This window comes from Eucalyptus grandis, chromosome 1, assembly GCF_016545825.1.
Source record: "Eucalyptus grandis isolate ANBG69807.140 chromosome 1, ASM1654582v1, whole genome shotgun sequence".
NCBI lineage: Eukaryota > Viridiplantae > Streptophyta > Magnoliopsida > Myrtales > Myrtaceae > Eucalyptus > Eucalyptus grandis.
Genome location: NC_052612.1, coordinates 25,149,048 through 25,166,420, shown reverse-complemented (window position 1 = coordinate 25,166,420; position 17,373 = coordinate 25,149,048). Strand labels below are relative to the sequence as shown.

The 17,373-nt window shown below is 37.4% G+C and overlaps 1 protein-coding gene across 1 annotated transcript; it reads left to right on the top strand.

Annotated features, from left to right (window-relative positions):
- The first annotated feature begins 4,389 nt into the window (after positions 1-4,389).
- Positions 4,390-6,220, top strand: LOC104455056 (patatin-like protein 2). The gene is made up of 6 exons (XM_010069917.3): positions 4,390-4,521; positions 4,610-4,791; positions 4,917-5,103; positions 5,234-5,395; positions 5,516-5,818; positions 5,948-6,220. Exons 1-6 carry the CDS (start codon positions 4,390-4,392, stop codon positions 6,218-6,220), a joined length of 1,239 nt encoding a protein of 412 aa, XP_010068219.2.
- Positions 6,221-17,373: the final 11,153 nt, after the last annotated feature.

Sequence of the window (17,373 nt, the reverse complement as noted above, 5' to 3'; positions counted from 1 at the left end):
TTTCCTTGTTCAAGTGTCCAACTTCATAGAACATGAATGTTCCTATTAGCTCATCCATTATGAAAGGTTGAATCCTTATTGTTTTTCATAGATTTTCGTAGAGATGTCTTTATCGTGCTCCATTCCTTAGGCAAAGCTCTTAAAAGCTTATCCACTTTTTTAGCGTCAATGAACATTTTTCCTTGATATACAAGACCATTCACTATTTTAGTGAACTGAGTGAACATCTATGTCACCATTTCATCAGGTTTCATTTTGAACAGCTTGTGATTTTTGAGGAGGATGTTCATCTTTGTTTCCTTCACCTTATTTGTTCCATCGAGTGTTAGTAGGAGCCAATCCCAAATGTTCTTGATTGTAAAACAAGAAGAAACTCTATTAAATTCAGATGGTGACAAAGCGCAATATAACAAGTGTTTAGCTTTGGCATTGAGAGCAGCTCTTCTTCATGATTCTTCTATGTTATCAATAGCAGCTACTGTAGCTTGACCTTCCTATCAAGTAGGAGCTAGAGCAGGGGTTGGTACGTCTACACCACTTTCAACCACACTCCACATTTCAAGATCTGTGGCTTCAATGTATTTGCATTCTTTACTTCCAATATTTATAGTTGCTTCCATCAAAATAAATTGGCTTGTTAGGAGCTTGAGCATCATTGGTAAAGTAGTTGCCAAAATTTAGCCATAAGAGAAGATCTTTATATTTAGAAGAAATACACTTCAAATGATGAGCAACAGGGCTCTAATACCAATTGTTAGGAGCTAACAGTACAATTTAGAAGGGAGTGAATATGTTGTTTTAAAAAACTTGACAATCTTTTGCAAAAAATAGTTGATGCTAAGTAAAGATCAGGTTAGGGTGATGTTTCAAAACTTGTGATGGTAATGTGTGCTTGTGAGAGTAAATAGAGTAAAACAATAGCACACAATGATATATAATATTTCAACTTTATCCCCAAGTCTATGTCTACTTTTTAAACTAACAGCCATAAGTCGGGTTGGATTCTACAGTAATCTACTCTGAAAGTTACAATCGGCAAGCGCTAATCCTATTACAAGATAGATCACACTATTAGGACTCAGCTGTTGCTACTCTTACTCTTTCACACTTAATCTAGAACACAATCACTCAAACAACATGAATGCGATACTCAGTGAAACAATCGAAAGATAGCTTATCGTTGAAAACCGTTTAAAAGCAAATTTCTAGATCTTGATATATGCGACTCTTTCTCTAACATTTGACATCTATGATTTTTTTATTTTATTTTATAACCATCTTCAATTTTTTTGTTGGAGGTGGATTAGAGAAGTAAAGAGCTATAAGAGTTATTGTTGAGCTGTTGTCCAGAGTTAGAACTGCCTATATAGTCTTGTCTTGACTTTTGCAGGTTATCAAAAAATAGCGTTGGCCACTGTCTCTTTATTGTAGTCTTTGATAGACCTGTCGGACTAGCAAGCTACTCGATTATTATTTCTTATTGAATTCTACTGTTAAGTGAATTCACAGCCACAATAGCTATATTAACTAAATCAACGAACATTATCAAAATGTATGTTATTACCATAGCACCAATGACCTGGTAAGTACAACATCAACATGGATATTGACATCAACTTATATTTTAAATCCGTTGGTACTGTTTATGGAAAATCCGTATTAGGACATAATGCAATCTTTTGTCCACTGGATCATACCATGAATTTTGTTGGTCCTTTGTAACAAACATCTGCATAAATCATAATAAATATTATACTAAGGATAGTTTGGAGATCATCAAAATCACTTGGAAATGTTTTTCCAATAGATCTCATCTTGCTTTTGGTTGAACCATTTTCTCGTTTAATTTTTTGTTTGGATGGATTTATTCTCTAGAGGTCAATCATGTCATGTTTGCATAATATTTAAAATGGCGATTTCATCCCGTCTTGAATCTCAAGTTCACTTTATTAATATATGTGAGTAACAACGAGCAGTACCAATGCACCTGAAATTAATCGAGCCTAGTTAGAAGCTGCACGGGCAGCCACATTTCGGTATTAATTCCCCTAATAAGAAACACCTCAGGGAGTTCATTTTTTTTTTTTTTTGGTAAAACCTCAGGGAGTTCATTTAATACCAAGTAAACACAATTTTCTCCACAGCAGTGGATAGAACCATGAAAAATGTCCTAAACGATTAGGCAGCTCCAATTTTTGTATAAAGAAATATAGCAACTATCTTCAGCTGTAGATTGCACAAGGACTTGGGTGGGTAAAACAGTAAAAGTAAAATCCTGTGTGAATTCTGATTAAGTATAGAATGGTGCACATCTCCACTTACATAGAAAGAGCCAATACTCAATAATGTCCCCCGAGTTTCATCTTTCTACTCATCATCTGCTTAACTTATTGTTCCTCTATAGACCTAATTATGGATAATACCATTGTGGATCCAATCGCCAGACAAGAAACATCCGTCCTCAGGAATCTGATGTCTTGTATTTTCTCTATACGAGTAAGCCAATTTGTAACTTGATAAATTTACGGGCTGGGTGCAGCAATATCAAATTAGACTATTGCTAAGAGACTTGGCAAAAGTTCCCTGGTTTCTTCTCATTCTCCTCTTCTGCCCATTTTTCAAGTTTCTTTGCCTGGCAGATGATGTTTCCGCGTTTGGTCAATCTTCCACCATAGATTATATTAATTTTCCTTCTCTAAATTTTCTACCTTGGCTGATGCCTGCCCCCTTTGCCTGCATCCTACTATGCTTGACATTTTAGCTATTTGAAGTCAATGAACCATATTCAGAAGGATGTAAATCGTCTGATATCTGCATCTTCATTTTCATATTCTATATTTATTGTCACTATCACCATAACCCCTAAAGCTAATGTGTCTTGAGGATGCATCATCATGTTTCATGCTCCATTTGTTTAAGTTTTTCCAGTCATTCAACTTAACATCTGCTGAAAAGCAGCCTTTTTAGCAGTAAAAAACCAGTATTTCTCTAATATGCCATATAAAAGACCAATCATGTTGCCCTCCGGTACATTTCTTCAGAAAATGGATATGTGAGCATCTGTTAGTTTAGCTTATCCTCAGGGAATTAGGTCCCTGTTGCTCCAGGTGAATCCTTAACAATGTACTCCTGCATTTGTTCCTTCTCCACAAAAATTGACATACACAACTTGATATCTTAATGTCTTAGCAGCATTTTTTCAGATAAGACTTTTCATTTAAGTCATAATGCAACTCAATACCTTAGTAAATGGCATCTGGTACCAAGTTGCTCCCTTTGTGTCACGCTTTGATGTATGTCTTCATTTACTATTCACATCAGCTGCTGAAAAAAGGATAAGTACAAAACACAAACAATAATACAATCATGACAAAAGCCAGAGATGAGATTATCTTACCTTTTAGACCATAACATCATTAGCATCCATACCTTATGGGCCAAAAAAAGTGCATCCGTATCTAACTGGCCAAAAAAATGCACCAATATTTTTCAAATATCTTCACCGATTTAACTGCCAAAAACTTTACAAATATAATGCTTGTGAGTACAACATCAAATTATTTGCTGCCTCCTGTGTCCTTTTGCATGGTCCCACATTTATTTTATATGATTCTGAAGGATTACAATTGATGGACATCTGCTTTGAATTGTTCAATGTTATTGGTGCCCTGGAGCTTTTGACCAGATAACGGAGATTATTGATTGAATGGGAACATAACAGGTTTTGTCCTGATCAGAGGCGCCGCCTTTCGTGAATGAAAACTAAGTTGATCAAATCTTGTATTAGGTAAATCTGCAATTTGCAGCAATCTTTGTGCACCGGCTTGATGCATTTCAATTTAGTCAATCAATGATCTTTGCCCCTTGATAGGGATTAGACTGATCTGAAACAAATGTTAGCCCTTGATCTTGCAGGCTCAACATTTTGCCTTTGCCTTTGACGCTCCTTCCTAGCAATACTTACCTACAATTCTTCCATGTGGAACCAATAGTCTCAGCAAGAGGAAAGTCCAACCTACAAGTCATATATGTATGTTCTATGGTCCTTTTCCTGGAGAAGCAAAAATAGTAACTGCAATGAGACTCATTTATTATTCTATAAAGGTTGATGAACGTGCAACAAAGCAATAAAATAATGTCCACCGTAGTAAGAGTCCGGCCAAAATCTTGAGGTTGATTTAAGCAGACACGCTTAAAAGTTTGAATATGAAGAATGGATGGGCTATAAATACCCAATCCTTTTTGAAGAAAACACAACCAACAACTTTAGAAATTCTCATTATCTCCCCATTCTCAAAAAAATCAGCTTTATCCTTAAAAAGCTTTTCGTGTGTCTCTCTCCCATTGCTAGCTCTGCGCTTCTTTGACTAGATAGCCTCATTTAGTGTAATGGAAGAAACCAGCGTACAGCTTCAACCTCCAGCTTATGGAAACTTTATCACGATTCTCAGCATTGATGGTGGAGGAATAAGAGGGATTGTTCCAGCTACTATTCTAAGTTTCCTAGAGTCCGAACTTCAGGTACTGAACTAATGCTAATGCTGCATGCATGGTTGGCATTTGTTTTGCATATAATTCAATTTCCGATATGCCTGAATCTATTTTGTAGAAGCTGGATGGTAAAGATGCAAGACTTGCGGATTATTTCGATGTGATAGCAGGAACAAGCACAGGGGGTCTTCTGACTGCCATGTTGACCAGCCCTAATGAAAAGAATCGACCCATGTTCGCTGCCGAAGACATCAAGGACTTCTACCTTCAAAATGGCCCTAAAATCTTTCCTCAGGACAGGTTTAAATTCAGTTTCTTGACTTTTCCTCATCATCATGTCAGAAGCTTCAATGAATGATTAGTATTTCCTCATGTGCTTGAGATTCTAACGTGTCCTGTCAATGCTTAATACAAATGTGCTGCAGTTGTCCCCTTGCTCCCGTTGCAAAGATGATGAAGACTCTAACAGGACCAAAGTATGATGGTAACTACCTTCATAGCCTCGTAAGGGAAAAGCTAGGGGACATAAGGTTGCACCAGACGTTAACCCATGTTGTGATCCCAACGTTTGACATCAAGCGTCTCCAGCCAACCATCTTTTCCACCTACCAGGTGTGCATCCTGGCCCCGCATTATGACACACTCCCTCACCAATTATATATACTTGATTGCCTCTTTCTCTATTCGATTTTTTTTGGTATCATCTAACATATGCAAGTCGCTTATCGTTTGTCTTGGACAGGTGAAGAACAAACCAACCATAGATGCGTTGCTCTCTGATATATGCATAGCAACTTCGGCTGCACCAACTTATTTCCCTGCCCACTATTTCAAAACTGAAGATCACTCAGGAGCAGTGAGAGAGTTCAATCTGATTGATGGTGGGGTGGCTGCAAATAATCCGGTCAGTACAAAAAGAGAAAGAAACTCCACTATGATGATAAATAAATGGTGCAGGCAGCAGCTTGCAGGTTAATATGTACTCCAACTAAAACTTATTGTTATTGCAATGGATGATATGCAGACTTTAGTTGCTATTAGTGAAGTGACGAAAGAGATAATCAAGGGAAGCCCAGACTTTTTCCCCATAAAGCCGATGGACTACGGGCGTTTTCTGGTGATATCCTTGGGAACGGGTTCGGCAAAATCCGAAGAGCGGTATGATGCACATGAAGCAGCAAAGTGGGGGATCATCGGTTGGTTAACAAGCGGAGGGTCCACGCCTCTAGTTAATGTTGTCAACCAAGCAACTGCAGATATGGTTGATCTCCATCTCTCTGTTGTTTTCCAGGCTCTTCATTCTGGAAAGAGTTATCTCCGCATCCAGGTGTCTATCAACACTAGAATACATAAGGAATACGTATGCAGAAACGCTTATGTGTGCATATATATGTTCGCTTATTGTTCTTTTGCCTATTTACATATGATGTTGTATAAAATTCGATCATTTTTGCAGGATGATAAGTTGAGTGGGCTCACATCTTCCGTGGACGTAGCCACAAAGAAGAACATGAATGATCTGGTCAAAGTAGGGGAAGGACTATTGAAGAAGCTGGTGTCTTGGGTTAATCTGGACACCGGAATCTTTGAGCCACTGAATCAAGAGACTAACGAAGAAGCTCTCAAGAGGTTTGCAAAGCTACTTTCTGAAGAGAAGAGGCTTCGCCATGCTCGGTCTCCCCACGGACGTGCTCACTTTGCAAGTCCCCCCGCTTCTTCAACTGCATGATCTATACGTCTCTAGCTTTCTAATTTCTGATAGCACCGAACTCATGCAACAGCTTATACCAGTCAAAGTTACGACATAATCGATCAGGCTTCATTATTCATTATTCTTCTTTTGCACTTCAATAAGAATCCGAACGGGATTGTGTGGCTGTCAAATTAAGATACCCTTTAGATTCTTTTCTTGCCATAGATGTTTTGATGATGCTATTTTGCATGGTTGAATAGAAGGTCGTCCCTGCATGACGGCCAGTCAAGTCAGCGATACTTATCCCATTTTTATTATTCTGAAATCCTCCATGTAATGGAACGAAGACTTTGAAGTTGTGTTGTTTCTTTCTGGTCTCCCCCAAGTTGATTGTGGTACTACTGATTAATTTACCGTAATTCGCATATAGACAATCTCATTCTGCTAAATGAATCTTTGATGATTGGTTTTTTTATTTTTTGGCCAACAATACACGTTTCTTTCTTTCCTTACTCAAGAGATGCATAAAGATGATTGATCCACACCGCATCGGAAGAGCTCATAAATTAGTATCAATTATATAGATGGTGACTAATCAAAAATATAAATAATGAAGAAACCGGAAACCCTAAAATAAAATATCATGTAACATTTTCCTATATCCAATATACCAGTTACCCTTGCAAAAAAAATAAAAATTCACTAACGAAACTCCTCGTTCATCTAATTAGCATTTAAATTATCATACTCTCATGGGCACCCCTGTATTAAATATTATGACACCAAAACAAATAATATGGGAAATTATAGGTGTATGTGTTTCAACAAATTGGCCTTATTTAATTCCCAACAAAAACAAGTCACATCACTTTAGAAACCGATTTTAATAACTAATCCTGGTATGCCTAGTACTATCCACGAAACTTAATGTGTTTGTGCATCCAATCCCTTATGTATTAATTCAATTTGCAATACGTGGTTCATTATTTATTTAATTTCCATCCGTTTAAGGGTAATTTGTTAGAAAAAAAAATTAAGAAGACTATATTATACATGATGTGATGGATGGTGTCAATTATAGTGCATGAAGTGTGTGGGAACTTGGGTTTTCTAATTAGATCTATTATGGAATCATTATTTCTTGATAAGTGGTTGACATGGTCTAGCAAACTGTTAAACTTACATTCTAAAATCTCATTTCCATCGTTTGACAAAGCTCATAGTTCACAACCAACCATAAAGATGGCTATTCCATTAATTTCTCGCACTTTCCTCTTACATTTTTTTTTTAATAGTACTATTCGATAGGCCAGCTTGAAAGTTGATCGAAAAGATACCATAAAAGATTGACAAATTTAGAATGCTGGACACTCAAAGAGCCAAAACTTAGTACAATAAGACACTTAAGTGCTAAAAGTTTGTAAAAGTACACTTAAGTACCAAAATCAAGTAAAATGGATTAGTTAAATATCAACGGTGAGAAAATATGACCAAATTGCATATGTGGCATTTTCTAGCGACATACTTTATTGAGGTGGATATTAAAAAAAAAAAAAATGCATGTGGACCAGTTAAACGATGTCGCCCTGCTGGCTTGGCCACGCTAAACAACGCCATTTTTCTTTGATGATAAATGACATTGTTTAGCTTATTTTCCTCAAAAACTTCACTGTCTCTCGATTGACCGTCTCTTGTGCTCGAGTCTCATGCTCTTCTCTCCATTGCCATCCACAATTGCCATTCTTGCTTATTGAGGGTTGATCATCGCTCGCTACTTTCGTTCGCTCGAGTTTGTCCACTTTTTCCTCTACGGTGTGAAATTTGGGCTTAGTTATTAGGGCTCTAATGAAACATTTGGGCTCAGATAAGAAATGTAGGGCTCAAATGGCACTATGATATGAAATTTCGGGCTCAGATGTGGTGCTAGAGCAATTGAAGGGTTTGAATTGGCAATTTAGGATTTGGCCTCAAAATGTAGGGCTTGGCCATGAAAAAATGAGGGCTCGTATGCTACTGTGATGTGTGAGTTAAGGCTTGAATGTGGTATTGTGGTGTGCAAAGACGATTTTTAGGACTCGGATGTGATATTGTGATGTGTGAGGGTGATTTTTGGGCTCGGAATGGTTGTCATGCGAACCTCTGGTCATTTTTTTTAATTGAAATGTTGAAATGGGTGTCATGAGAACCTATGCTTGTCATGGGGACCTCTGTTTATTGGTTAATAATTTAACAAATTCTTGTAATCGAAGTGGTTATTGTGGGGACATCTTGTGTCATTTCTTTCAACTAAACTAAATTATAGATGATCTTCCCTTTTCTTTAATAAAGTCTATGAGAGTGTGGGAGAAGCTTAAAAGATGATAATAGTTTTAGGAATGTCCTGGACCATTGTCTTCATGGCCAAGAAGTAAAAGTATATGTTGAGTACAATAGTGATTCTAAGGATGAAGATGATGACAGAGAGAGCACCCAAATAGATAAAAGGGGAGATGGTATTCAAATTAGTATTGAGGTTAGGGATGAAGGATGGCAAGTAGACAGGATGGGGAGGAGAGGGACATGGATGCAATTCAGCAAAGTGTTAATAACCTAAGTGATGTCACAATTATCAGATTAGATTATGAAGTAGCTAAATCTAGTGATGATGATGATGAAGGGTTGTCTTTTGAAAATTTCTTAAGTGATGATGACGACGAGAAGGAGTTTGCACAATCAAGGAAAAAGTAAAGGGAGTTTTTGTTAAATAAGTCTGTACCTTTACAAGTAACTAAGGAAGTTCCAAACAAGGTCGAAGAAGTTGTAGATGCTGATGTTGCTGGTGATGAGAATGATTATGAAAAAAGCGTCGAGAATGTTACTTTTCAAGACGAGCTTGAAGAAAATCAAGAAACTATACCTAGAAGGAAAAGTAAGTTTCTTTTCCATGATCCATCTATTGCCTCTCTGAAGTCTCCTTCCTATGATCTATCTGTTGCCTCTCTTCCTTTGTGAGTGGGTGTGAAATTCCAAGATGCGAATCAATTTAGGGATGCTAAACTAAAGAACTCCATTGTTGTACAAAAGAATATTAACTTTATTAGAAACACTAATGCTTTTGTAAGAGTTAGGTGTTCACAAAAGAATTATCCATAGAAGATCTACAGTGCATTCATTAGGAGAAATGGGTCCTTCTAGATTAGAGCATTCCAAAAAAAACATGCTTTTTTCATTAATTTTGAAAACAAAAGGGCAATAAGTGTATAATTATCCAAGCATTTCTTCAATTTGATTAAGGTGGTACCCAAGGTAAACAATATTGAACTTAAGTAGCTGGTAAAGGAGTGTGTAGGCATCAATGTGTATAGGAATCAGTGTAAAAGAACGAAGCAAAATATGATAGGATACTCATTGGTTAGTATGACAAAAAATATGGGTAGGTGTGGGATTAAGCTTAGGAATGCAATTTTCAAAACTCTTCAATTAGAGTGTATGTAAAGGTTGTAGAGAGGCTACTTGATAATGGGACCAAGTTCGATATAGCTTTATGTGTGCTTCCATACATGCAGACATGTATTTTTATTTGGTTGTAGATGGATTATAGGATTAAATGGTTGTTTCTGAAGGGCTTATGTAAGGTAGAATTGCTGGCCGTAATTGGAAGAAATATAAACAAATGTTTCCATTGGCTTGGGCTATTGTGAAGATAGAGAACAAGGATAATGGGTCATAATTCCTGAAAAATTTCATAGCTGACCTAGAGATACTAAATAGGAAAAGGGTGGGCGTTCATGAGCAACCAACAAAAAATAATGTCATGGTTAATTTTTTGCTTTTCATATTAACATATTCTTTGCTTACATTTCTTGATTTGAATTTTTGCAGGAACTGATTTTGGCATTAGCCAAGTTGATGTCCTATGTTGAATATTGAATGTATGTGTGACATATATATGCAAATTGGACAAAGACCTAGAAATGGGATAAGCTGTAGTTACAATTTTGGCAGCTAGCAAAGAGCACAAAGATGGTTGATTTAGGATGGCCAAAGAAGGATTGCTTGAGTTAATAAAGGCAGGCTCTGTTGCACTATTTCAAACAAAACCAAAGCATTGGTGCAACTGAATTAGTTCCTGCTTCGGTTTTGCTTGAAATAGTGCAACAGAGCCTACTTCGGTTTCAAACAAAGCCAAAGCAGGTCTGATTCAGCAAAGGGTGAGTGGGATAGGTGCAAAGATGATGTGCTCTTATTACCATGTAGTGAGGCACAATACTAAAGGTTGTTGATTGATGAAGCATAAAAAATAGTTAGGTGAGAAGCTAGCCAAAAAGCTTAGCAAAGGGATAGTTACAAGGCTAGCTAAAGGCCAAATAGAAGGGTCAGCTAAGTCGACTGTTCTTCAATCGACGATAAGAAATCCGATAAGTTATGACATTTGTGATTATGTTTTTTTTTTTTTGGTTATTACATATTTGTACATAACCTCAATTGTCTTGTATTTAATATCTTTATCAAGTGACGAGAATGACACCTAAAGGATTGGCTAAAGCTTGTCACAAACCCAACTCCATCTCTAGCGTCTTTAGCGGCAAGAGTTATTTTTGCAATGTCCCAGGCTTGTCGTTGTCCCTAGTCTTTTTATTTTATTATCATGTACATGTGGAAACATGAATAAACAACTCTTCGAACAAATAACAGTTAGAAGATTGGGACATACAACACACATAACACATTAGCTTATATTATAATAGTATTTTTACAAGTCCTTTCTCTACAGGCCCTCTTACCTTTTTACATCACACCATAAGCTTCCATATAGGCCAGGGGAAATTCTTATCTCCTCTAGCGTGACTATAGCTCCCAAAACTTGCTTGAGACTTTCATGTCTACAAGACTAAAAGTGAGGGAGAGAGTGAATCTTAGGAATTCAATAAGTAAAATTCATAGTTCTCCTAATTCTCTACTAATAAAGCATCTTATTATCAAAGTCTAGCAAGTACAACACTCGCAAACAATGTCAATGACAAATCAATAGGAAATTACTTGACATGCCTTGATTCTACACATAATGTCAATGTATGATACCTTCGGCTTAAGAATGAACACATCCATTTATCATGTTTATGTATAACCAACACTCATGCAAATTCATTTATTTTCATCCTGGCTAGACTAGGCTTTCCCAACTTAACCAAGGCTTCCAGCTTCTTGTTGAGCTTTTTGTCTCAATTAAGGCATCTTAGCTCAACCGAGGCTTCTCAAGGCTAGTTTCCCGAGGCTTCTGGGTTCAAGACCTAGGCATCCTAGCTCAACCAGGGTATCTCAACTCAACCGAGACATCCCGTTCAATAAAAAAAGGCATCGACGCCAACGCTGTGTGGCGATCGGTCCTTTTTCTTTTTTAAGTGCACACATATGCATCATATAAGTTGGTTCTTATCTTTTATCTTAGTTGACACATATATGGTTCGAAAGCATGCTCATCCATTCGTGTATGTCATGAGTTCTTGCACCACACTGATAAACAAGTCGTGAACAAACATTGGTCTGTGACTTGCACCAATCACTTAGTGCCGATCCCTGAACCGGAAAAAGCTCGAAAACAACATGCCTTAATACTGATCTAAGACCTTAAGGCTTGGATACATCTCGCTTAGTGAAAATCCTAAGCTTGACGGACTTCGATTCCGACCCTATGTGAATACACTTATGCCATGAATGACCTTTAGCTCATGGTTTGATTCAACGCCAAGTGCAAAGTCCCTGCATCAATTTGAACTATAGAATCGGCATGCTTTGGTGCCTTTCTAAGATCTCATGGATTTGGGTGATTCATGTACCGATCAAGGTATAGAATTGACATGCCTCAATGTGGATTTAGGACCTCATGGTCTTGGGCAATCCTTGCACCACATGAAACTGGACACGACACCTTTTTTATGCCGAACCAAGGCCTTATGGCTTGGGCGATTTTGTTTTGCGATGAACTTAATGCAAACAAACCTTGGTTTCATTCCAGACGTAAATGACTCAAACACATGACCATGTACAATTGCCAACAAAATTAACCAAAAGATATCTTATACCACCCGTGGCTTAATAGGCGAGCACTTATCTAGCCTCAACAATGTGATCTAACTTCTCAAAAGAGAAAACGGAACCTTACTTACCTTGGCAAACCTCAATAACTAGCTTGGATAGCCTAATGAATTGGTGGTGCGAGGCCGAGAGAAAGGAAGAGGAGGAGGAGGGTAGCGTGAATGGCAAGAGGGCTTCAAAAAAAGGGGGGAAAGAATGAGAGCCCCTCCTATTCATAGGCACCAAGCTCATCATTACTCATTCAAGCAGTCCAATCACATTTCTTAAAGTAGCATGGGTACAACCTTGACGTGGAAAGCCTAGGTCGTAAGGTGGTACACCTATTTGGAAAGGTGGCACACCTAATTTTATGAGGTGGAGATCTAATGGTTTAGTGTTATTATTTAAAGGTTTGTTTGTCTCTTTTTTATTGGGCCACATAAGTACTTAATTCATTATTAAGAGACAATTCATTATGGATATGTGGCACCCTAAAAAGATAAGGTAACACCAAGGCCTAGGATAGTCATAATTTGCTCAAAGGTGTCTTATTTTTATTAGGACGTTTTGCTTAGATTCTTTACTTAATCGCCAAAGTGAATCCTTGGTAATCTGGCTAAATCTAGAAGGTTTTAGGTGAAATGGTGAGTCACCCTCCTTCATGAAAAATTTAGGGTGTTCTAGAGATTTCTATTTTGTCTATTTCCTAACAACATGACAACTATGGAGAAATAAACCATTGGAAATGCAATTGGAATTGGGTAAGGGCTTTTTATGTACATCCCCTAACACCCATTATGACACACCTGAGGTTTGTGGCTAAGCCTCCCTCAATGTGGTTGTCGTATGCAAAGTTTTCCTTTCTTGGCTAGATTGGTGGCCTAGGGCATGAGCTCAATGGTTGGCCCTTAGATCGACTCCAAGTGATTGGATCGAATTCTGGATTAGCCGTAGGCTTCATCAAGATTGACTCCTTATTATCATGTGGTAGTTAGAGATTGGTCACATTTGTGCCCCACACACGGTCGTACCGAGTTAAATCATCGTCATCCACGATTAGTGCATGACCGAGTGGAATCGCCCATGACTGAAACATGATCTTTGGACCAATTCATGATCATCGATTGATCCGTGGTAGGTGTGACCCTTCCTCAATCAACCCTAACGATTGGATAGTCATCCATTGATCGAATTGCTCAAGTCAATGATCGTGGTCATGGGATTGGTCCACGATCGTTCCCTTGGTCGATCCATGATCATTATATGGCTGAATCTTGGAACGATTCATGACCTATCATTGCCAAAAGCACATCTGATTCACAGCTATTTCTCGTAAGTCGAAAATTGGGATGTTATAAAGCTGTTGAAGGGCCAGTTTAATCAGTTGTTCTTCAATCGAGAAAAAAATACCTAGTAAGCTTAATAATTTGTGTTTAGTTTTCCTTTACTTTATTATATTGGTCGATATTATATTTATAATATATTTATCAAGTTCGAAGAAGGCACGTTGGAGCTCAACTGTCGAAGGGCACCACAAGTGCTAGTTGAAGGTGTTGCTGAAGCTAAAGACCAGATAGAAAAAGGATAACTAGAAGAAGGCCAGTTGAAGGCCCAGCTATAAGGAGGGCATCTAGAAGACACCCAGCTAAAGAATTGGCTAAAGAAGTTCTTGCTATTGCTAAGAGGCCAAATGTAGCTGAAGCTAAACAACCAATTGAAGATCTACATGAGGGCCAACTGAAGGGCCAAAAGAAGGGCCAATAAATCAAAGGTTGATGAAAGGGACACTCCAATTCAAACAAGAGCACTTTTGGGAAGAGGTTAAGACAATATGGTTATGACCTTTATACAGATGAGCATCTTGAACAATCATTTTAATGTAAGTTTTATTGGCTACATTTAATTTATGGTGCAAAATTTTGCTCATAATTTAGTTGTGTTTTTGTAACTCGAGAGAAATTTTGAGGTTCTTATCTTTTAATGCCCAACTCAAGAATCAATGATTGCGACAAAAAAGAAAAAGAAAAAGATATCGGTTGTGCTAGCAAGAAAGAACAAGAACCCAACATCACTCCATCGGAATCAATAAACCTAGGATAGTTGCAACTCTATTTGAATTAATGCATCCTAAGACAGTTAAAGAAGATGTTGCACATCAATTAGAAAGAGTGCAAGGATTATGAATCTAGTGAAAGGTTCATCAAAAGGAGCACGAAGAGGGGGTTTGTGCATATTGACTAATGGATGTGATAAGATAAGATTTGTGGGGTTTAGGAGCCAATTTTGTTGTAACTTATTATGGATGGTGCTTTTTTAGTTTATTATTAAGTTTGTGAAACTTAATTTCAATATCAATGGAATGATCTTGGTATTTGTCCTTTTTCTTTTTTTGCTTTTTTCATATTTTGGATTTTACTTATACTTGCTGTTTGTCTTGATTGGTGGTTGTTGGTGGTTTTGGTTGTTTGTGCTGTAATTGTGGCTGGTGGCTACTGATGGTAAGTTTGTGGTGGTGATCAGGATGCTTGTGTAGGATCTACTGCAAGTGTTTAGTGTGTACATCTTGCACCAGGTGATGCTAGTGTAAGCTGGTGCTTGCACAAATACCTTTTATAGCAACACACCACCACCATAGTGGTGGCTGGTGGTGTCGGCTAGTGGTCATAGTAGTGGCTCATGGTGGTGCTGGCTAGTGGTGGTTGGGGGCTAGTGTAAGCACCTGGTGCAAGTGTGCAATGTACACATCTTGTACTAGGTGGTGTTGGCACAAGCTAGTGCAAGGCTTGCAACAACACTTTTTGCAACAGCACACCACCGGCATAGTGATGGTGTGTTGGTATTATGCTGATGGTGTGTTGGTAGTGTGTTGGTGGTGGTGCCTCATGGTCAAAGTGGTGGCTGGTGGCGGCGACTGATGGTTGGTGATGGTGTGGCTAGTGTTGGTTAGTGGTGGTTGGTGGCTAGTGCAATTTAGGGAAAACCTATAAAATTTGGTACTTAACTGATCATGTTCTGAAAAACTTGGCACTTAAATATTTACTTTTAACTACGAGTGACACTTGAATAATCACTTTTAACAATAACTTGATACTTAAATGATCATTTTTCATTATGACTAGTACTTAAGTGATCACTAAATATAGCTTATGGTACTCGAGTAATTACTTGTGTCTGTTCTATGTACATGCTGGTTTGTAGTAAACCAGAGAAGCAACTCATTCAATTCAATGTTTGCTAGTTTACATTCAATTCAAGCAAAGAAGCTACCCCAACATATTGACTCAATACACATTGCTGGTTTATATTTAAGAACAAGTAAAAACATAGTACAAGCAGCATCTCATTCACTTATTTCCTTTTCTTGACCTCCCTAAAAGCATAAGAAGTAAGCCATAATGCATATGATAACACAAACAACAACAAGCCCACAACAATCTTGTGGACAACACAAACACAACTAAGACAACCAACATTTGACCCAAAACAATTACATTTGTCCACTTATTTCTAGCTAGAGAAACTTTTTTATTATCTTCAAGTGCTTTACATTTCATCGTTAAGTAGGCTAGATGATAGAATAACATCACAATAAGCGCTTGATAATACTTTCGTTTAATTTTCATCCTTGAAACTTTGTTCTTCAAATGGTTAGCTGAAGATGCTTTAGATTGTATTGAATCAACATCATCCAAGTTGTCTACGAACATAGATTGAGGTTGATGTCGTCCATTAAGTAGGTTCAATATCACCTTTATAGCTCGGTGAAAGAACTTCACATCGACTTATTTGAAGTATTTGTACTTCGGCTCTTCTTTATATTTGGCGCATCCATAGAATCTTCTTCCAGGACTCATTTAAGTCCATGATGTTCTTCTTGGACTCTGTAACCCATAATAATAGAAATGCTTGCCTTTTCCTTCGCTTTGATGAGAGGAATTTGAGCCACTACTGAAAGTCTTCCTATCAATTTCCAATATTTAATGGTGGAATTTGGGAAGATTTGAAATTAGGGTTCGAGATGAGGGTTTGGGTGCTTCAATGAGGATTTTGGCCAATTTAGGGTTTTTGGTTTAAGGCAATTAGGGAGACGACGTCGTTTTGGCCAATTTAGGGCTTTTACTTTGGCCAACTATGGAAACAACATTGTTTTGAGTGAGTCTAAGCTGACTCAACTCTCTAGCAAGTCATGTAGGCAAGTTAAATTATATATAAAAAAAATGCCACATAGGATTTCTGGGACCCTTCGCCAAAGTTGGCACTAAAAAGTCCTAATTTTCAAAAAAGCGACACTTATGTGTATCTTTTGTAACTTTTGATGCTTAAGTGTTCCCATGCCAAGTTTTGGCACTTGTGCCATACTTCTGTCATAAATTTGATAAGTTAATTAAGGATATCTTAGACAAAAATCAAAATAAAAAATAATTTCTTGATGAAGCTATATTTGATCTTTCATTTGTTTAAATTTAGTTTTTAATAAGAAAATACTATCAAAAAGTAAAAAACTTATTGCACTAGTGCTATTTTGTCATAAATCTTTCAATTATGTCAATTCAATTCTAAATATTTTGACGACTTGTCAATTTTGTCATAAACCTTTTAATAATTTATCAATTTAACCCTAAACCTTTAATAATTTACCAATTTAGTCATTATGACCAATGTTGACTAGAAATCATTGACATAACCATCTAATTAGCATTGGCCATTCCATGTGGCACAATTGGCGTTGATGTTGACAATTTTTTGCAATTTTTATGTTTATTTATTTATTATTATTCCCTTCTTCCTTTAGCCAATCCCAAGCCTTGGTGATGGATGATGAGTTCGACCTCATCAGCTATCGAGCGAGGCTTACCTACCTCTAACAAGGTTTGACCTCACCATCACTGGGTGAGGTAGGCCTCGCTAGTAGTCGGCAAGTCACCTCTAGCTAGCTAACCATCACTAAGGCCTAGTGATCGGGTAGAGGAAGAAGGGAAGGAAAAGAAAAAGGAAAGAAAAAGGTAAAAAGGAAAAAAATTCAGAAAATTATTAAAAAAAATCTAAAATGGGATATGTTTACTAGAAGTCCTAAAACTTATCATGATAGTGTAATTGAGTCCTACAACTTACAAAAAGTGTAATCAAGTCCTAAA

What these genes read in the sequence shown, in the direction of transcription:
- LOC104455056 (XM_010069917.3), top strand. Translation starts at nt 4,390, where the DNA reads ATGGAAGAAACCAGCGTACAGCTTCAACCTCCAGCTTATGGAAACTTT. An exon ending in TCCTAGAGTCCGAACTTCAG is followed by an intron (nt 4,522 to 4,609) that starts GTACTGAACTAA and finishes TCTATTTTGTAG; the next exon opens with AAGCTGGATGGTAAAGATGC. An exon ending in CCATCTTTTCCACCTACCAG is followed by an intron (nt 5,104 to 5,233) that starts GTGTGCATCCTG and finishes TGTCTTGGACAG; the next exon opens with GTGAAGAACAAACCAACCAT.